Raw genomic sequence first — 22,987 nt, forward strand, 5'->3', positions numbered from 1 at the left:
CGAGAGAGCTATTCATTTATTCAACATGTATTGCCTGCTAACAGTGCCAGGCTCTTCTCTAGCCACTGGGAATAAAGAGGGCATGAGACTGGCAAAGTCGCTGACCTCACGGAGCTTAGTCTAGTTGGAACAGACATAATACAATCGAACAAATTTAAATGATACATCAACTAGCGATAGTGCTCTGGGGAAAAATTCAGCCATGTAAGGAGAATAAAGAGTGAAGGGGTGCTAGTGTTAGGACGAAAGACTGTCGGTCTTCTGAAGGTGGTCAATGAAAGCCTTTCTGATACACCGGTGTCTGGTACACAGACCTGAAGAAAGCCACCGAGGAAGCCCAGATGGTGTATGGAAGGCAGAGCTCTCCCGGCCGAGGGACAGCCAGCACAAAGGACCTGCCCCAGGTGCCTTCTGGGTTTGCTAGGCAGTGAATGAAAAGTTTCACTCTATTTGTAACACAACAAATACAATGAAAGTCAACAACTGTATCAAAGTGGAAAATGAAGCAGAAAATGGGCTAAAATGCTGAGCCACTTGAAAAATCAAAGAGAAAGTTCTAGAGCTATACACTTTTCATCTTGAAAACCTAAATAAAATAAATGCTTTGCTGTGTTTTTTTAAAGGATTCCATTTACTTTTTGAAACATGAGCACTGGTTTCTTTCTTCAGGCAAGTAGCAACTAAGAAACTTAGGCACATGTCACAGAAGCCAAATCATCAAGAGAGCTCACAACAGCTCTGTCCCAGGGATACCTCTGCACCTCTCTGAGGTAGAAGTGAAAGGCCCAAGGGCCAAGCCTGGAGCTCAAAGCCATGCAGCCCAGGGCAGCCCTCCAAGAAGTAGCCAAAGCACCACATCCACGGTAGTGGAACTGAGGTAACTGCAGGGGCTCCCCATCATGTAGACGAGAACTGCAATGCCTAAATACTGGCTCGTGCATTCTTTTTCTAAAAATCATACTATTTTATAATCGGTAACTGTCATGAAATATATACACTATCACTGCTGAAAAATTAAAAAGGAGACACAGAGACACACAGAAAATTTCTACAAGACTGAGCAAGAAATCTAACAGTGATCACCTTTAGAAGATTAGACTACAGAGAAAGCGACTGGTGAGAAGTAGTTTTAAGTACAAACAAATCGCCAAATGCTCCTTCAAAAAGAATCATGAAGAACTCTGTACAACCATAAAGGTCAAATAAGAAAGTTGTGGCAAGCTACTTAAGAGTGTCAAAAATACTATCTAACCATCCGTGTCCAGTGCAAAACTCTACAGATAACCCACGGGCTTCAGCCTACAAAGCATAATCCCTAGAATTTCAATATTAACTTTCAATAAGATTTCAGTATTAACTTTTGATTTACAGATTTTCTCCCTTCTCAAAGCAGTTAAAACAAAGAAAAATCTTTTCATGCCATTCTAACTTAATAAAAATTCTCAATGAAAAATTCCATTGAATATTATGACATGATAATGGGTTTTTGTCACACAAATCACTAAATTTTAGAAATGTAAAATTATAAAGTATAAATCCAGAAAGTAAAATAAAATTGGGTGACATGCTTTTATCACTAATATAAATACAAGGCGACAAGAGACAATCAGGATATTTGCAAGGAGCAGTCACTGCAATGGTACCTTTAGTCAAAAGTTTTCCTAGCTATCTTGTACTTTATTACATCATTTTTAAGTAACTAGGAGAGAAACCGAAAAGCAATGTTCCTGTCAATTAAAAGGCTGTAAGAAACTCAAAAACATTTAGTTAGCTACTACTACCTCTTCTTCTGAGAAAGTTCTAGGGCTACAAAACCAAAACCACAACCAACACCATTCCAAATTGCTTAATCTTTCCTCAATGACCCTTCTTGGTGACTTTATAAGTGCCCAGAGTCCAAAATCTGGAAGGTTAGAAGGTCTTCCTCACAGCTAACGTAAAGCCTTCTGGTTGAAGAGTGTATTCATTAATGAAAAGAAGAAATGGAAACTGTGGCTTTTACAACAAAGCGCAGCAGGCTTCTTTTGTACTGCTGCAGGAAACACAGAAGCTTTTAGAAATATAATGGCTGATTGTTGTAAGAAGCTTTGCAGCTAGATTACATACCTGAAAAATTCAAAGTTGAGACAAGCTTTTGGCAAGAAAAATTTATCATCTTGTTTGAACCAGAGTTTGCTCATCGCTGTGTCCTATGAGAGAGAAACAATCTGGTTAGGAAAGCGTGTGCTTATTCGGCAAAAAGGCTCAATCAAATCACTCTTCATCAGGAGGAGGACAGAGACAGAGGCTGAGAGGCTACTATCTAAGGGCCATGAAGCAAACTCGAAGCATCACCAGGTGAGATGCTGGAGAGAAAGCTGCTGGTCCCAACAGCTGAGGAAAAAAAAACACTTAACTCCTCCGGGGAAGGGAGAGGTGGGAACAATGGGGAAAATGACAGCTCAAAGAAGCTGCTAACAACTCCCCTGTCCGTCTTCCTAGGGACTGGAAGAAAGGTGGCACTCGTAGAACCCAGACCTTTTAAGATTCACATCCCTTGCTAGCCACTTCTCATACATGACCAAGGTTGGTCTGTTTGCCCACAGAAGCCGACAGAAGTGACAGTCTGACATTTCTGAGGTGACACTATATCTTCTCTCTTGGTCACTTGCTTTCTCTTCTGGATTTCTTATTTTGTTGCCAGCAGTCATGTCAAACAACTCTAGGTGGTGAATAACAGACCTGCCAACAACCATGTCATCGATCTTTGAAGAGAATCTTCCAACTCTAGTTGAGCCTTCTGATGACTAAAATTTCATGAGAGATGTTGAGCCAGAACTAAACACACTATACCACTGCTAGATTCCTGATTTTCAAAACTGGTGTGAGATAATCAATGTTTGTAGTCATAGGTAGCAAATTTTGGAAGAATTTGTTACACAGCAAGAGCACATCAACATTATGCTTGCTCTAATTCAATTGTGGATTTTTATAATATTTGTATGAGTTTCAAATAAAATGATTAAAAGAAAACAACACAACAATAGTGAGCAAATAAACCATGAAGAGTAGACTGAAAATGGTGTTGGGTGCTCATTTGAATCTATGTTGGAACTATCAAAAAATATGCCAGAGAGCAGGAAATTCAACAGTTTCCCTTGACATGTACTCTTCCGCACTTGATGAATTCTTTCTGAAGTCTAACTTTTAAGGCACAGCATGACTCTTATCTTCTTATGAGTCTTCAGTAGATCAGGAAAAGAGTTCTTTGGATAGACTTGTAGTTATAGTTCAGATTTTTTTCTCCAAAGAAAAAACTCACTAGATTCTACGTTGGTAAGTAGCTTTGTTTGTCTGCATTAACATTTCTAGTCTTCTAATATCCCCTGTGGTTCTTTCTGCAACCCTTCTCGGTTACCTCTTAGGATACCAGCCCCCAAATGGACATTCTACCAAGTAGAAGTTACTGCCTCCCTCGTTCCTTCACGTACTAGGTCTGTAACCCCAAATTTAAAATGAATAATTCGAGTGCATTACCTTAATAAGAGCAGGATATGGCGTGGCTTCTTTTTCTAATGATAAAATCTCAAAATTTGTAGGAATAAATTCATTCTTTGTTGGAAGTTTAAGGTTCCCATTCAGGTCAGCATTTTGCCATTTCTGGATAAATAACAAAACATACACAAACAATTAGAGTCTGATTTAAGAATTTTAAACAACACATAATAGTTATTGAATTGGAGAATGTTTTGTTGTGTATATTTTTGCCCCAATTAAATTGTATGACTCCATAGGAGTGAATTTGAGGGACAGGGCAGGGAAGTTGGAGAGCACTGAGGGGCGAAACACAATGAGTGCAAGGCAGAAGATGCTCTATCATCGACAGTGGTGATGATTGCACTTCTTCTCGAGATAACGGGACCGCTGGCAGGAGAAGTGCCATAAAACTGCCCCAAACCAAAAGAACATAGAAAGGCAACTTGTTACGCTTCAAGGAGAAAACTAAGAGGATAAACGTCAGATAGCATTCCTTCATAGATAATGAGGCCATTACTAAATCTATTGATGGATTTCATGAAGCTTGATTTGGTCCTTCTGGCACTAACGAAGTATCAGTTAACTTGTCCTTCCCATATTAATGAACAATTTGGGACTACAGAACACAGAGAGGTTGAAGTTCACATGAAGAACATGTTTTAGCTCTTTCAAGAATAGAGAATTATGTGTGTAACAGTATATTCTTATGTCTGCTCAACAATGTCATTTGTATAAGAAGCAAACTTGCAGCTACACTAAGTTACTCACCTGTATGGCCTGAACATCAGACTAAAGGAGTCTTCGTTTGCTTCAGTGCTTTTCTTAGGGCGGGAGCCACAACTTTCCCCAGGTGCTTACGTCAACTTTAAGGGAACCATTCATTCAAGTGCAATGCTAAGGGCAGAAGCTGAATCTTACCACTGAATTGTGGGCAGAGTTCACACAACCTGTCAGCTGGATCTTTTCCATAAGTTTTTTAAAAATCTCCAACAGCTATGTAGGACATTGATTGTTGAATCCTAATTTATAAGACTTTCCATTGGGTTTTGGGGGGAGGAAACACACACAGACACACAGACACACAGACACACACACACACACACACACACACACACACACACGACCAACTGCCAATAATTCCGAGTTCAGTAATTGGGTCTCCAGCTGATGTAGCACAACCTTGCTAACTGCAGTTCTATTTTTGCCCCTACATTTGTCTCTTGGCACTGGGATGGAGAGAGTGTCAGCTGTATTACAAGTAGAAGCTTAGTTGTCCAAGTAGCTAAATAATATAAAATGGGAAACACTTTGCAAAAAATTTCACTGATGCGCTCCCAAATATATTCGTTTTTAAAAATTCTCATTCAGGGCAGGTTTACCATGACTAGAATTTGGGGAAGAGAGATACTCTCTCGTTTTGTTTTCTCTCGTTTTAAAGATACTTCAGACCAGCAATAATCCATAGATGGTCAGCTCTCCTAACAGCTTAAGAGAAAGCTGTTCTCACACATTCTCACACCTGGTACAAGAGAGCCCTGAAGCACCAGTGGTGATTTTTCTTACACTATATCTTCTTTTCATCTCTACTGCCACTGCACAGGTGCTTTTAAGAGATAATTGGAGTTTAACTAGAATCTAGACAGAGCAAGGCTTTCGAGTCTATTCCTATGAGTAAAGTACTCAGTCTGAAATCCCTAAAGGCCATTAGCCAGAGGGCCATTTCGCCATGCACTATAACCTGTGCTCCAGCTTTCCATCTCCTGCTCACTCCTCTCAGGAGGGATAGATATCCTGAGTCATCGCTGTGCACATGCTGGGTCTTCAGAGCTCATAGGTGGATCCAGGTCATGTCCTTATTCAGACGGGTTTGCCTTACCTTAATGACTTCATCTGATATGGCTTCTTGCTTATACTGGGTGCCGTACCACTCCTCTGTGCGATCGGTTTTTCCTTCAAAAGATTTGGAAACAATGGCAACCCTAGAGACAGATGAAAAAAACAAAACAGAAAAAAACAAAAAACCTTGTAAACTCATGTTGCACATAGAAATTTATAGTATCTGACCTACAGAAATGCAAATCATATCCACGCATGAATCAGCCTCAGCAGATCTTGCGATGCTTACCCAAACAGGCAGTGTATATGGAAAAGTTTCTGAACACAGGAACGCAAAGTCATTCCTGAGAACCGATTCAAGTGTTGGGGACCCCCCACCCCGTACCCCAACAATTAAAAATATCACAACGTAAAGCTATAGTCTTTCAACATATCCTCCACCTAAGTTTACACACTTCCAAAGGTAGTGTTTCCACTATCCTAGGCCTTCCTTGAAGAATTCTGCACTCTTTGATTTATACTACAACTAAACACCACTTTGGACATTCTCAGGGACCTTAAATTAAGCTCTTTTTAAATGCTCTTTGAGTTTTCTGCACAGAAGTTTAAAAGGACTACAGGGTGGATGTGATGAGGACCCACTGAGAATCTCAAGGCACAGTCCTTGCTGCCTTGAAGAAGGAGCAGGTGCACTGTTGTGATGGGGAAGGTTCCTCAGTCCACCCTTCCTGGCCTTTTCCTTCCCAATGTGTCTTTCAATTTCCTTACAACGCCTTCATAATAAACCTGTCGTCATCCTATGTCCTTTGAGATAATATAACACGACGACTCCTCCAAATCCCACAAATCAGTTGCCATAACCTTCTGAGCTGACTGACATCTCTGCTTTAAATTTAACTGGTTATAACACCGATGAAACAGACAACTTTCCTCTAGTTCTTTAATGCTTTCTCCCCCCCACTATCATGATCCCAGTTCTACCTTACAAATCCGGCTAGACCAGAGCATGTACACAGGTACAGATAAGAGCCCCACCCACCACCCCCCTCCAAAAAAGAGCTCCCAACACAGGGAATCCAGGACAGATAAACCCCTAGGATCAATGAGAGTAGGGATACCAGGAAGGTAAGAAGAAGGTGGGGGAGAAAGGGAAAATCAATCACAATGAACTACATATAATCCTCTCCCTGTGGGATGAACAACAGAAAAGTGGCTGAAGGGAGACATCAGTCAGTGTAAGACATGAAAAAAAAAAAAAAGATCAAAGGCTGATGAGGGAGGGAAGGTGCAGGAGGGAGGGGAAAAATGGAGGAGCTGATACCAAGGGCTCAAGTAGAAAGAAAATGTTTTGAAAATGATGACAACAAATGTACAAAAGTGTTTGACACAATGGAGGGATGTATGTATTTTGAAAAGAGCGTATGAGACCCCAACAAAATGATTTATAAAATAACTAAATAAATTTAGGTGGCCTCGCAGGTCCCCTCAGAAATCACTGTTTTAATGGGATTTTGTTGATCATAGTGATCCAGACCTGTTCTCGTTACAATCTGTGCCATAAAATCATCTTCATTAGCTTTGATCTTGCTGAGCTCGATGATCTTGACAAAAATGTATGTGTGGGAGGTACCCCGGGGAGAATATGACAAGTAAGTGCCTTACGGAGAGCTTGTCTGAGGCCCTCCACTGATCAGAGAGGAGACATGCTTAAAGCCAGTTTGTTTGGAATAAACTCATGCACATGCATAGAAACTGAAACCCTAGAAGCAATACTCGTTGGCCATCTTTGTATATTCTACATGTTTTTATTTAAAATAATTTATCTTAACACATAATGTCCAGAATGCTCTAGACATGACAGAGCCTACTAATATTCAGATCTAGGAATTTATTCCACTCCTGTTGGATTTTCAGAAAATGAATGAGAATCAAGAAAATCTCTGAAAAATATGAAAGAAATGGAAGCCAGTAGAGAGAGGACTATTTCTATCTTCTTTTCCAAGCAATGTCTAGTTTGGGAGGAGCTTCTGTTGCCTTGGACGACAGTACAGTTCACACTCAGCTCTGAGAGGAAGAGTAAAGAAGGGCAGGCAGCTGTCGAGCAAGGTGCTCTGGAGAACAGCCCTGTGACAGAAAGCAGCACCCTGGAGAAAGCTACCCAGTAAGGTTCAGGTTCAAAGGGAGAGGAAGGGTGATTTGGCAAGTACAATCCTCAAGGATTCAGATACTTACAGACCAAAGTAAAGTACATGGGTAATGTTTTAAATGTTACCACAACGCAATAAATAAGGAGTGGATGAAGCCAATTCATTAAAGCAGGCACATGTCAAATATCACAACAACAAAAATGTCTTTGCCGAGGAAGAGATGGTGTACCAAAGGAATGCAAAGATGAAGCACACGCTAGGGTGTGTTTAAAACAAATGCATGTCGGCGGGGAAGAGGAAGAGCGGTACAGAGCACACATGTGTCAGGCCTTTCTGAAAATCTCTGAAGCACAGTGGAGAAGCAGAGCGGATTTAAGGAGCGCGCTGGAATTAGAAGGAAAGGAGAAGGGGCCAAGTCTCAGTACTCAGGAAGTGTAGACAGCTGCAGCCTACTTTGCTGCATGCAGCTAGAAAAACTGGCACACGCGGCAGCATGCTAGACCATCTGCTGGCTATCTAACTATGTCCAAAAATTGTTTTGATGAGTTTTCCCTCAAACACCAGGAAGCAATGCTCTTCTGTATTTAATTCTGTCCACAACAAGATGGCTTCTGGTATGGTGATAACACGATGACCAGAAATACGAGAGAAAATGACCTTCAGCACTGTGAAGACAGGGAACCAGCAGTCTGGAAGCACGTGGAGTGCTGACGAAGCCAGCCGCGCTGAAATGCTTACAAGAAAGCAACAGCTGTCGAAGCTGGACGGGGCCCATTCGGAAAGAACAGGTCCCCTGACTAGACATTAAAAAGGCAATCTTGTGCCCAGAGAATGAATCATGAAATTTCTGCAAATGATCCTAGAGGGATGAAAAGGGGGACTACATCCTAAGAAAGAAGAGAGGCTACACATAGGTGATTGTAATGAATTCAAACAGAGCTAATGGGAAGGGTGTGGACCAGGCAATCAAGAACTTAGATCTGGTCCAGACTCTGACTCACTTTGAGATCTGGCCAAAGTCACAGTTAAGATCTAAATTAGGCAAGTCAATTAACCTCTCTAGGCTTCAGTATCATTACTTTTAAAATGGGCATTCAAACTAGATGTTCTATATCATCCCAGTCAGAGAATTTTACAATATCAAGACATCAAATTAGATTTTTTTGGAATATATATACAGAAGAAGGTACCAAAAAAACCCAAACAAACCCCAAAACAAAAACTATCGATGAGACTCAAACATTAAACTTAAAATAGTGGCAGAAACACTTAACGTTCTGGGGACACTGAGGCTGGTAGGAAATGCTATAAATATTTGTAGAGGGTTTCTATCTTTCCCCTCTTCGTGTTGTAGGTTGGGCATTGGGCTGCTGATCACAAAGTTGGAGGTTCAAACCCCAGTTGTTCAGAGAGGGAATGATGTGACGGCTGCTCCCATCAAGAGTCAGTGACGGAAACCAAAGCAGCAGCTCTGCTCTGTCCTACAGGGCTGTTAGGTGTCAGAATCGACACGAGGGCAGAGAGTTTGGTTTAGGTTTTTACTTAGTCTATGTAGAATTATTTTTCTTTGAGTTTTATTCATGTTGTTGTTGAGAATACATTCAGCAGCATATGATGAATCCAAGCTTCTGCATGCACAATTCCGGGACAGGGAGGCCATTCTTAGAATTGTTCACACCCTCCTTTTCTGAATGGCTCACGGCCTTCTTAGTAGGTTCGTAGCTTTCAAGTTGCTTTTGTCAACTTGACCCCATATGGGTACTTCCTCAAAGAGTAAAATGTCCAAGGCAAACCATTTTCACTCGCCTTATCTAGTGTCCATCACAGAAATGCCACAAATGGGTGGCTTTAACAACCAGAAATGAGTTCTGTCAGAGTTTCGGAGGCTCACTCACTGCCATCAGGTGACTCTGACTCTGCAGCCTTCCAGGACAGAAGCTGGAAGTCCGGACTCAGGGACCCTGCTCCAAGGGAAGGTGTCTCTCCCTGTTGGCTCATGGTTCAGTAGGAAGGTCTCCGTTTTCATCTGTGGACTCAGTGTTCTCTGGAGCGCTCCACGTATCTTAGCATCATCGGAGTGAGGGATGAGTTTAGCTCTGATTCGGACCCTTTTTTGTGGTAGCTAGTCCCTCTATCTCAATTTTTAACTCTATTTTATAACACATAGGAACATTCTAGCAGATCACAAAATGGAAGATGATCACAGAATACGTAAAAGTATCGTCAAGTCAGTAAAAGTTGACATATATTTTGGGGGCTATAATCCAATCCACAGCACTAGGTGAGCTAAACTAGTTTTAAGAAGACTTCAGCGATATTTTTGGTTTAGGCTTTAAAGCAGGGCTTCCTCTCGTCTCCAGGGCTCCAGAAATTCAAAAGTCCATACGAATCGTACACTCTGGTCAGCTTCCGCTCTAGCGGTTACTTCTCGACACTTGAAACTTGTATCAAAATGTTCAGTAATGTTTATAAAATAATGATGGCAACAGATATACAAATATGCTTGATAAAATGGATGTATGGATTGTTTTAAGAGCTGTAAGAGCTCCCAAGACAACGATCTTAAAAAAAAAAAGTCCAGTAATGGTAGCCAGGATCATGGTTCCTAACCTTTAAACTGTTGGAGACAGGAGAGGGGGCAGGAGATGGGAAAGGAGCAAGTGCTCTGCTTTCAAAAAGGAGGCGGACTAGAGTCTAAAGAATCTTTTATCAGTGATTTAGACACTGACTACTGACACAGTGCTGTGTCAATTGTCAAACCGTCAAGCATCTAGATGAGCACACAGCTGTTATTAGGTACTGCATGGATCATCAATGACTACCCAATTAATTTCTTTAGATATGATTTAATAAGCAAGGCATAAGGCAGCTATATTTGAAAGTTTAATATAGTAAAATGAGCATCAAATGATATAACCAAGGGATATTTGGAGATGATGATGGAGTCAGAACAGATAAGCACCTTTAAGCAGGTAGGTCAACTCTTAATATTCAAGAAATTTCTAGCAACTAGAACTGGTTATCTCGATTATTTCATGAGTTCTCCATCCTTAGAAGAATTTAAGCTGAAGTGGTAATTTATTTGCTAGGGATACACCTCCCTGTCCCCCACCCCCTACCCAATATGAGAGAAGTTAAATGCCCTCTAATATTCATTTTATTCACTCAGAAGAATGTCCCCTTTTATTTCCCTACCTAATTGCTATGTTAAACTTGTCTCACTGGGTATGAAAGCAATCATTTCATCCTCAGTCAATTGCTATCTGGCCTAGCAGCTGACACTACTGTTGGAGGCTGTTCTCCTCTCTTTATCTCTGATCTGCTGCTTAAGTTATAATTGTAACAGCCACAGAGACCAATCCTATAGAGGAAAAGGTCTTTTTGTTTCAAGGTGAGCGTAACAAGAATACGAGGTACTTAACTATAATTGCAAGAGGTATTAAATTTAGAAACATGCAATTTAAACAAAGTAAAATGTATGTTCTTGCAAAATCACTCCTACAAACTGTTGGTTGGGTTAAATCACTGGCTCGTATGCAGCAAGAATTAAATGAACATAACCTAAGTCGTGAATCATCTTGCCAGAAAAGCAGCTCCTTATTATATGATATAATCTTAAATAGCATTACCTTGTATTTGAATAACACTCTTCACAACTTTACTAAATCATGTTGCATCAAACAGAAAGATAAAAAATTACCACCATTTTTTTACAGTTGGGCACAATCCTAGGAAATTACACAATAGTCAGCATTCTTAACATTATAGAAAGTTAACGATTTACATATCCCTTGGCAGGACTTGAACAAACAAGTTTTATAATAGTTATTCAATAGCTACTGGTTGAATAAATAAACTATCCTTAAGAATAGCAGGTGATAAAACCTTCAAGCCTGTCTAATGTGTTCTACTACTGAGTTTAAACCTCTTTATCCTTACAATGAAACTGTGTATTATATACCTCTTAAGAAGTACATAGTAAAATTCAATAGGAATAAGGTTATTTTTCAGAATAAATAGCTACATTTAAGAAAACATTAACATTTTCTTGGCTAAAATGACTTCATGTATATAGTGGCAATTTTATTCTGTGTATTTTAATCATTTAAATAAATATATATTATCTAATAAGCAGATTATTTTAAATCTTGAAGTCTAATATTGCAGTGTTTTTACTTAAGGGGTTGTTTCTGTGTTGCTCTTTGTCTCAAGGGTTTGAAGATATTTTCCTATAGTTTGCACAGAAGCTTTATAGTTTTAGCTTTTGAACTTTTTAAAATTGTGTGTAATACATGATGAAAAACCAACAAATAAATCTATTTTTACATATGGATATATAGCTGTTGGGACAGGACAGTTTAAAAATGTTTTGTCTTCGTTTAATTATATTGAGCTTCTATTTAAAAAAAAGAAAGACCACATATATGTGAGCCTATTTCTTGACTCTATTCAGTTCCATTATCTATCCTTATGCCAACATTACAGTGTCTTAATTACTGAAGCTTTATAGTAAATTTTAAGCCTTTGTATCGAAAATCTTCCAGCCCTCCCTCTTCCTAAGAGTTCTGACTAGTACCTATATAATTATATGCATTATAGAATCAACAATTTCTATAAAGGAAGAATGGGAAGGAGAGGCAATCACTAGAGTGTAAATCACATTGGAGAAAAATGACATCTTAATAATTTTGAATCTTATAAACTATGAGCACAGTATATCTATATATTTTCTTTCTTGTAAAATTTCTTTAGGTAGTAGCTTATAGTTTTTTTAAAAAATCATTTTATTAGGGGTTCATACAACTCTTATCACAATCCATACATACATCAATTGTGTAAAGCACATTTGTACATTCATTGTCCTCATCATTCTCAAAAATTTGCTCTCCATTTAAGCCCATGGCATCAGGTCATTATTTTTTCCCCTCCCTCCCCGCTCCCCTCTCCCTTGCGAACCCTTGACAATTTATAAATTATTATTTTGTCATATCTTGCCCTGTCCGACATCTCCCTTCACCCACTTTTCTGTTGTCCGCCCCCCAGGGAGGAGGTCACATGTAGATCCTTGTAATTGGTTCCCTTTTTCCAACCCACCCTCTCTCTACCCTGGATTCCCTGTGTTTCTAGTTCCTATCTGTGCCAGTGTATATCCTCTAGCCTATTCAGACTTGCAAGGTAGAACTGGGATCAGAAAGCATTTAGGAACTAGAAGAAAATTGTATTTTTCATCGTTGCTACATCTCACCCTGTCTGGCTCATCTCCTCCCCAAAACCCCTCTGTAAGGAGATCTCCAGTGGCCTACAAATGGACTTTGGGTCTTCACTCCGCACTCCACCCCCTCATTCACTATGGTAAGATTTTTTGGTTCTGATGATGCCTGATACCTGATCCCTTCAACCCCTTGTGATCGCACAGGCTGGTGTGCTTCTTCCATGTGGGCTTTGTTGCTTGAGCTAGATGGCCGCTGTCCACCTTCCAGCCTCTGAGAGCGCCGACCAGGCACCATCAGCTTTCTTTGCCAGCTTGTAGTTTTCTATGTGGAAGTCTTGCTTATCTACTGTTAAATTCATTCTTCAGTTTTTTAAAATTATATTTCTTTTGAGTTTTTCCACTGTTAGTATTTATAAATGCAATTTATGTATATTGATCTTATAATATGTGATTGTGCTGAATTCACTTATTAATTCCAGAATTTTTTGATGAGTGGGGAAAAATATAGGCTCTTTAGGATTTATATATATATATTCATATATCTCAGCATTTATCACTTTAAGCTATATTATGTAAATTGTATCTCTATCCGCAACTAGACCACCTCAGGCATGAATAATTAAAAATATTAGGTTACATAACTATTTAACTTTTCAAATTTCTCTTCAGTTAGTTTACAAAAGTACTTAAATAAACTACCTAAAGCTGGAAGAGCATTTCCTATTAAAGGAAGAATGACCAGGCTCATTGATCCCTATTGCATTCACAGCTTTGAGAAAGGCCTTCTAGGCAATAAATATGGACTAAAAATTATGTCAAGAAACAGTGGAGGGCGCCGCCCCCTGGCCGCACTGAGGCGGCGGCGGCGGCGGGCTGGCGAGGGAGCGGCCTGGCGAGCGACCGGCCGGCTGCCCAGCCCCACTTGCCCCTGGAAACTCAAGGGGCAAGTGGGATAATTGATGTTATACTGTGGGAATCGTAATCAATGACAATGTGTCTCAACTGTTGTACGGAAAATTGATGCTTCCTATAGCATAGTTAATTCAATTGCAAAGTTCTCCGAATTTTAGAGATACATGGAGTTCCCAGAATTTTGGAGATACATGCAGGTCAAAAATATTAAGTTAAAAAACATGATCTTCAAATATATTTCTTCTACCTTTCACTGTAGAGGATATAGATAAAATTTAATTTAAAGGCAGAAATAGCACAAGGCTCCTTAAGGAGGTTCGTCCTCTAGCGAGAATACATGTTACTGTTAAGAGGTCCAACTTTCGGTCTGCTGGTTAAACACAGGTCAGTTAGGATTCTTAGATTATAATACCGAATTCACTTAAGAAAACTACCAGGGGGATGTCTTCACTACTTACAATAGATGAGTTGATACCTGATACCTTGGTCACTTAAGCTTATATGAAGTCAGGATCATATAGTTTATCATTACATTTTACTCATACTAGAAATAGTACTTCAGAATAACCCATAGTGGGAAGAATGAGTGAAAAAGGGTGGATATCGATTTTTAAAAGTCTGGTCAGGTACGAATAACTTGATAATTCATTAAAATATCACTCTATTTTTGGATATTTCTTGACACAAAATTAAATAGCACTTTACTCAAAATTACAAAATTTCAGATTCTAATCATTCTTGACTATTGCATATGTACCAATATTTATCACAATTTTTATCACAATCCATCCATCCATCCACTGTGTGTCAAGCACATTTGTACATTTGTTGCCATCATCATTCTCAAAACATTTGCTTTCTACTTGAGTCCTTATCTTTAGTAACAATAATATCTTTAGAGTAACTCACCGAACATTTTCTGGTCTGAGCTTATCAAGAACCATCTCTATTAAATCAGGTCTAAATTCTTCCAGCAAATATTCAGCTGTAAGTACTTCTTCCAAGGGATAATACTGTTTAAAAGGAAAAATAAATAAAATTTTCAAAGCTGCTACAGAGTTTAACATTTATTAAAGAAAATGGATCGCTAGCACATTCAATGTATACTTTATTTCTCCTCTTTCTTTTAACTACATTTTATTCCACCGGAGATCTCCATGTTATTAGCCTTGAATCTTTAGTCCTTCCTATCCACAGCTTTATGTTATAGAAGACTTTTGAGTTAATCCAAGTAAATCTATATTATAAAGGATATAAAAAATTCATATTTCAGAGCTGGCTAAAAACCGAGTACTTCTTGCTGAGGAAAATGTGATGACGGAATGCTGACATCCAAGGAATTTTTAATATAAAGAATATACATATTTTTTTGCCCTGCTGAATTTGGTATATTTATTGGAAAAGATTAACACAGCCCAAGTTACATGATGTGCAATTATTGATATGGTCAGTTTCTTTTTTTAAAATCATTTTATTGAGGGCTCGTACAATTCTTATCACCATCCATCCATCCACCCATCCATCCAACCATTGTGTCAAGCACATTTGTACATTTGTTGCCACCATCATTCTCAGAACATTTGTTTTCTACTTGAGACCTTAATATCTGCTCATTTTCCCCCTCCCTCCCCGCTCCCCACTCCCTCACAAACCCTTAAGAATATACATTTTATTAACACAATCTCCTCTTAAATTTCTACAAAGAAAATCAAAAGCATTTGGCCAACTGTTGTGGGTAAAAATAATTCTGATTTATAGCTAATGAAGAATAAAATTTTTAGTAAAAGCAACTTCCAATATATATGTAAGAACAAAGTGATCAATTTATTCAACAAATATTTAACAGACACCCACTCTGTGCAAAGCACTCTCCTTGCTCCTGTGGCAACAATGGTGGATGAGGCAGAGGAAGGCCCTTGTCTCCAAGTTTGTATTCTCATTGGGAAGGAGGCAGATAGCACATAAATGCTGTAAGTTTAGTTAGTGATAGCTGCTAGGAACAAAAGAAGGGAAAAGGGGAAGGTGGGAGCAAAGAGAGAGAGAGAGGGAGAGAGAGAAAGGCATGGAATTATTTCAGAGAAACCTAAGAATGAGACATTTGAATGTAGACCTAAATGGTACAAAGAACCTGGCCATGCAAATATCAAGAAGAAGAGTGTTCAAGGTAGAGACAACAGCATATGCATAGGCTCTATGAGGGAGGAAGAAACTCCAAGCTTGAAGATAGATAAAAGAACAGTATAGCTGAAGTCAAGAGTCCAGGTGGGTTAAAATCTCAGAAACCAACAGGGGCAGTTCTAACCTGTCCTGTAAGGTAGCTTTGAGTTGGAATTGACTCAACGGCAGTGAGCTGAGTTTGGTTTGGTTTGGTTCATAGCTGGAGTAGAAGAAGTGAAGGAAAGGTGGCTTGGGGAGTGGCACTGCAGTTTAAGAGACAAGCTGCAGCCAGATCAGCTGGCAGGCAAGGGTACAATTCCAAGGCTGATGGGATAGCATTAGGAATTCTCAAGCATTGGAGGGGAACAATTTGATTTTGGTTTTCAAAAGAACAACAAAACTAGAAACAAACAAAAACTTCACCAAAACTGTAGAGGGGACAATAAGGAAAACAGGCATCTTAACGAGAATCTATTATGGTAGTGTAGGCAGAAACAATGGTAACTTGGTCAGAGGTGGTAAGGATAGAGACAAGTGGAAGGTTTATGGCAATGTTTCCCAAAGTGGGCAAACCAGATGATCCAAGGGAAGGCAAAATCAGTTACCTAGACTTTATCCTGTATTATGGGCTACGGTATAAAAAATTTTAATGGCTAGGGAAACACTGGATAATAATATTTCCATAAGTTTGGGAACCAATGACCTACAGCTATCACAGTAAGCACCAAACACATTATAGAACTGAAAGATTTTAAAAGCCAATCAGTAAAATGCCTGTTGTTTTTTTAAGATGATTTTTAGAATGATGAAAATTAAGATTTTAAACATGCCTTGACACCAAAGTTTTCCTATTTGCAACAGAGTATGGTATTATGCTGCAGCTTGAATTTTTATCATTCATGTAGTACTGAAAGTAATTTAAGTAGGGCAAGTGAAATAAACACTCTACATACCACTGTATACAATAAAATAAGAACAAACTTACATGCAGTATTCCTGCAATCTTCGAGGTGTAGCCCCTTGGTCTTTCCTTATCTTTAAATCTAAAAGCAACAGCATTCAAGTCCTAAAATGCAAAGTCAATCCAATTAAGACAGTTGTTATATAAAAAGACTTCTTTTATTATTTGGTTTGCAAAGTGGACTTCCTACTACAAATTTAAGTTATCACGCATTTTGAAAATATGTCTATTCTTGGCTTAGAAATATATAAGGCAGAGAACAAAAATGTCTTAGTGCATAAATTTAACCCATCAATTTACCTTAGGCCTAAAACCCAAAGCATAATAGAATAGGTTGTGATTTTAATAAAAATAACAAATAAGGAATATGATTCTAAACCCTAAATTATTATAACTTAGTGAAAAAAAAATTAGGGAAACTGTATGGAAAAATCATGTGAGATCCACCTGTTTCATAGGTGATGGCATTGGTGACCAATTCAGAGAACTGCATCCAGGTCAACAAGTTATTGTCATAATTTTCATGAGTTTTTATTTTTAAATGTTTATGTAAGTAAAGAGGATGGCTCTCATACTAAATGTATTTTTCTGAATCCTGATAAGCCTTAAATATAAAGTACATATCTGTGAAAACCCTCTTTAAAGAAGCTTTTAAAATTTGAAAGAACACCCTTTATTTTATACAAGAAAAAAACAATAGGTAATTTCCCCCCACATAAGCAATAATAAAATCAGAATCATATAAGTGGTCTTCAAAAAGTTCATGGAATAGTAGAACTAAAAGATAAAATATATTCCTTAACTTAAGCTTCATCAAGGTCAAGACAAGTAATAAGCAATGAAGGTAATTTAGTACACCCCTAAAGAATTGAGGGTCCTGGGACCATGACCATGTCAATGCAATTTTAAAATATTAATTGAAGAACTATGGATAAAACAAAATGAAGCCGCACTTCATTGGCATGGAGTTGGTTCCAACTCAGTGACCCCATAGGACAGGGTAGAACTGCCCCTTTGGGTTTCTGAGACGAATTCTTTATGGGACTAGAAAGCTGTGTCTCCGCTTAATCAGGGCTGTAGGTTTCCCGTCGCAACCCTTAAAAATTACCGTTGCTTGATGACAGGACTGAGCAGGAGCATTGTCCTGGTAGAGGACTCTGGTGAACCTGTAGGTGTTTTTCTGCTAAAGCAGTGTCTCACTTTCTCAAAACACACTTACATGCAGATGCTATTGTCTCTTGGTCCTCTGGAAAGTCAACAAGCAAAATGCCTTGCGCAGCCCCAAAACACTTGCTACCATCGCCTGTTGCTTTTGACTAGACACTTTCACATGTTTCATCTCCTGCAACAATTCTTTGAAAACATGCTTCAAGGTCTTGATGACATTTTCAAAAATTTCCATTGAGAGCTCTGCTTGTCTGTAGCTGATCTGGGTGCAGTTGGGTACCCACAAAACTGAAAGATGTCTCAATTTAACATTTCAGTCAAAATTGTATAAACAAAACCAATTCTGATTTCTAGGATGCTGGCACAGTGTCTGCAAGAAAAGGCTCACAGCTCACAAGTGCTCAGGCAGGACCAGGCAGCGCTTCATCTTGTTGCACACAGGCTCGCCAAGAGTCAGAGCTGACTTGATGGCGCCTACCCACCCACAGGGCGCTGGCTATTGTTTCTGCTACTAACTGTTGGTCCTCTTCGCCTACGGCACAAAGATTAATTATTTTCTCGAAAATTGAGATGGATGGTTAGCCTACACTTTGGGTTTCATCTTCAATATTATCTCATCATTATTTTTAAGTGAACATAACATCAAGACTTTACTATACTGTTAATAAAAGATGATGAAGCTTTTAACTGGATTACTCGGCTCATTATCTCCTCCCAGTTCAAAATGCTTTTAATGGCCAATATTTGCTTAGATCTGCAGTTGGTTCAACGTATTCCAGTCTCAACACAGGGTTCTTCCAGAAGGCTGCCCATCATATCCACTCTGCGTAAAAAGAGAATCTTTTGCCCTTCTTGTACTTTTCCACCCTTCTTATAGAAAGTTCAATGGGTTTAGAAATGTTCACCATATTTGCAGGGCTGCTACTGGCATGAAGAGCTCATTACTTATTAAAATGAGCTTTCCATTTGTAAATTTCTCTAGAAATCTTATCCCCACAGATTCACTGTGAAGCGTAAATGAGTTCCTCATTCTTCCATTCAAGCTTCCTGTTGTCTTTGAGAGGCTCTTTTCAAACCCATGTCGTAGCTTTCATAATGCTTCAACTAGATCCTATCAAACATTTTATAGCAAGTTAGAATGAGTTTATTTTGGTGCAAAAAATGAAATCCATGGATAGTTTCTTTCATAATACACAAGCCAAGAAGCAATTCATAATATGCGTTTTCCATGAACTTTGTTAAGACCCCTCAAACATAAAATAATTCTGAGAGGTTGCTATAGGTTTTATCAACAGATGAAGATCCCAAGGCTCATCCAGTTTTCAGGTAGGAAGTAATACAAGGCCTGATATAGGGCAGTTCAAGGTTTCTTCTAAATAACCCAACTTCTTCCTTTGTCTGCCCTAAAATAAGGTCACATGATGCCTTAATTCAGTGGTTCTCAACCTTCCTAATGCCACGACCCTCTATTACAGTTCCTCATGTTGTGGTGACCTCCCAACCATAACATTATTTTCGTTGCTTCTTCATAACTGTAACTTTGCTAGTTATGAATAAGGCGACCCCTGTGAAGGGTTGTTCCATCGCCCAAAGGGGTCGCAACCCACAGGTTGAGAACCGCTGCCTTAATCTCCTTAATTATGTGCAGGGTAGCCAATCACACTAGTAAAACTAAGCCCCAATATTGCTATTAAACATTACAAATTTTACAATTTAAGTTGTTTTTTTTAATAGATTCCTTAAGAACAATTCTGGTGAAACAAAGATACCTTGCACTCTTGAAAAACCCATTCTTGAGGCCCTTCTGCCCGTAACTTCTGAATGTATTGAAACATGTGCAGAATTATATCTTCAACGTGCACTGGAAAAAAGGGGCACACTTCAAAACCAGGCAGTCCTCCAACCCTTCACACCCGCCTACATCCAAGTCAGCTAAGTGGAAGATGGTTTCCCTGAGAACGTGAAGTCCTCAGCGCCCTGAGACTGCTGTTGGCTGTCCCACACAGTTGGCCCTCTGGGTGTAGGGATATGTGAAAGAAGGGGCTTAGGGCAGTGAACAGATGAATGAGAAAAATACACAGTTTACAAGTGCAATGTAATAATCAGTTAGTCGGGATGGGAAACTATTCATGAAATGAAGGCCAAATTATACACAAAAAATGCAATGGATAAACTGTGTGAACTTGTGTTTATAGCTTTTCAATGCAAAACAGACCCACAGTAAAGAAGTTTAAAAAAAAATCACAGAATACATATAACCTCCCAGGGGTATGGACAATAGAAAAATGGGTGAAGGGAGAAGTCAGACAGTGTAAGATATGACAAAATACTAATTTATATATTATCAAGGGTTCATGAGGGAGGGGAGCAAGGAGAGAAGGGAAAAAAGAGGAGCTGATGCCAGGGGCTTAAGTGGAGAGCAAATGTTCTGAGCACGATTAGGGCAATGAATGTCCAAATGTGCTTTACACAATTGATGTATGTATGGATTGTGATAAGAGTTGTATGAGCCCCTAATAAAATGATTTTAAAAAATCATAGAAAGCCAAATTTCATTTAAAAACAGTACTTACACAATCCTTCTTCAGTCAAGTCCACATTAATGATAAAAAACATAAAACCTCGGGCTCCTTCCTTCTGCCCACCAACGAGAGTATTTACCCAGCCTGCAATGCCCAAGGAAGTCAGCGTATTAACAAGGGGGAATTAACATCGTACGGTATGTTTCCAAAGGATCAAAATGGACTTTGTATAGAAAAAATGGAGACAGAGAGAGAAAGCTCAGTTAAGAAGAAACATTTCAGGCACTGCAGAAAGCGCATGGGGTTTTTTTGGACTGGGGGCTTTCCTTCAGACTCATCAAATTAGCTTTCAAATCAGAATAGACAATGTGCTTCAGCGTTAGGGAAGAAAACAAGGAGTCAGAGTTAAGAGAGGCCTTGGAAATCATCCACTGACTAGAATTGAGTACAATAAAGCCAGAAAAAGCCAGAACTTGTATACGGTGGAAACTGGTCTTAGGAATATTTAGAAAATACTCACATATTCCCTATGAACATATTAAAGTGGTAAGACTGTCAAAGGCGGGAAACTTGTGAGACTCAGAAAAATAAGGCAGTCATACTGAGCTGAGGTTCTCACAGCTTTTGCAGTATAGCACCTGGCTTAGGAATAAAAGTAGGCAAGGAAGTACAGTCCACTAATCTTCTTTCATCGACAGTAAAGAATATCCAATGAGAGCTTTTATTTTCCTTCTCGTTCTAAACAGGCACCCTTTTGAAATAGCTAAGAGTGGCTACTCAATATTAAAAGGCAAAGTATGAAAAACTTCAAAAAACAAAAGTATGCTAACTACCGCCATCTCACTGCACTATTGACCCAAATAATCCCATTCAAAACTGTTCCTTCACAAGAAAATACGTAGAAGAAGCTGAAGGCCAGAATGAAGAGACGTGGCAGGGCTCGTCTCTCAGAAGCCAGTATCCAAAAGACGTACTCACCCTTTGACTTAAGTTCTGAGAGCAGACTTCCAGGGCCTTCATGCCCAATGAGGTGACCGAGATAATGGCCAGGGTTTGATTTGTAGTATTTCTGAAGATCAGGTATGGGAAATGTGACATAAAGATTCCTAATATCTTTAATGGGTACCACTTTGTAAAGTTGCTGCAGGAAAGGAGGGAAAAAATTAAAAGCCATTAGCTATGTAATGAGTATAAAAATGAAAATGTTCTAAAATGGATTATGTGATTAATGTACAACTCTTTTTGATGTGACTGAACTATTTAATTTTATGATGTGAGTTACATACCAATAAAACTTTTTGTTATATACAAACTATGGAGAATACTAATTTTTATGGAAGAATTTCAAATACAGGAATCAGTTGCCAGAGAAAATCAGACCAACCAGAGAAATAAATCGCCCTGGTTCTTTCTTAGTGGAATTTCATTACAGCTGGTATGAAGCCTACGTTTTGTTCCCTGGACCATGCAGCTCAGTGGTTCTGGATGCTAGGCGTTTTGTACCAGATGAGAGCCACTAGAGTCTGTCCAAGTCACAGCTGCCAAAACTACTTTTAGCAGCCTAATCAGAACACACTGACATTTTTTGGTGGTACATAACCCTAATAGATGTGAAAGTGATTTGATTCAATTATCAAGATGAATATTAAGAATTACTTAAGTAATAAAATGTCCAAAATATTTCATCTACTCTCTAGTTAAAAGAAAAACAAACATTGCCAATGAGTCAATTGTGGCTCACAAGTAATCTTCTACAGGGCTTTGGAGACGTTACATTTTTGCAGGTGCAGGTAGCCTGTCTTTGTGTGGATTTCCACTGCCCACTTGTGGCGAGCAGTCCAATTCACAGCACCACCAGCGTTCCTTACTCCCTGGCAAACTGGGATACATCGGGTCTGTAAATGAGAGAAAGAAAATACCAAAACAAATACATGCACTTACTTTAAGATGTTCCTCCTGGAAAGGGTGTTCAGGAAATTCTGGTAATGGGACGTTTTTGTTCTCTACTTCAGAAAACAACTTTACCACCAGATTAGTCAAGTCATCCAAGGATTCTACAAGAAAAGCAGACAATGGAAACAGAACTTAAACTATATATAACATATGACACACAGCCTTTAAGATACTAGGCACTACTGAAAATTTCAAGACTATTGAAACGAAAACCTGGAATTTTTAAGCTACATCTGATACAGTTGAACCACTCAGTTAAATTCTACAGCACCTATATAAGTTGTAAGGCCAATAAGCAATGTCGGAAGTGAGTAGACGTCACACATCTAATCTCTTATTGTTAAAAACTGCTTCATGACTATCTTGCAAATAAATTTAAAACAAGGTGGGGTAGAAAGGGGGAACTGATTACAAGGATCAACATATAACCTCCTCCATGGGGGTCAGACAACAGTAAAGTGGATGAAGGCAGACATCGGACAGTGTAAGACAGAACAAAAAATTATCAAGGGTTTGTGAGGGAAGGGGAGAGGGGAGGGAGGGAGAAAAAGGAGCTGATACCAAGGGCTTAAACAGAAAGCAAATGTTTTGAGAATGATGATGG

General features: G+C 39.0%; 1 protein-coding gene across 2 annotated transcripts in view; it reads right to left on the reverse strand.

Annotated features, from left to right (window-relative positions):
• The window catches only part of IDE (insulin degrading enzyme), a 112,595-nt gene that overhangs the window by 23,909 nt on the left and 65,699 nt on the right, over window positions 1–22,987 (reverse strand). For both annotated transcript variants that reach the window (XM_075534648.1, XM_075534649.1), the window contains exons 6-14: window positions 22,372–22,484; window positions 21,409–21,571; window positions 20,482–20,574; window positions 19,678–19,769; window positions 16,766–16,846; window positions 14,533–14,636; window positions 5,393–5,495; window positions 3,517–3,639; window positions 2,107–2,189 (exon numbers count right to left, since the gene is read on the reverse strand). In XM_075534648.1, coding sequence (XP_075390763.1) covers window positions 2,107–2,189; window positions 3,517–3,639; window positions 5,393–5,495; window positions 14,533–14,636; window positions 16,766–16,846; window positions 19,678–19,769; window positions 20,482–20,574; window positions 21,409–21,571; window positions 22,372–22,484 — 955 coding nt within the window. The remainder of the gene's footprint in view (window positions 1–2,106; window positions 2,190–3,516; window positions 3,640–5,392; window positions 5,496–14,532; window positions 14,637–16,765; window positions 16,847–19,677; window positions 19,770–20,481; window positions 20,575–21,408; window positions 21,572–22,371; window positions 22,485–22,987) is intronic.

Source organism: Tenrec ecaudatus, chromosome 16 (genome assembly GCF_050624435.1).
Source record: "Tenrec ecaudatus isolate mTenEca1 chromosome 16, mTenEca1.hap1, whole genome shotgun sequence".
Taxonomy (NCBI): Eukaryota; Metazoa; Chordata; class Mammalia; order Afrosoricida; family Tenrecidae; genus Tenrec; species Tenrec ecaudatus.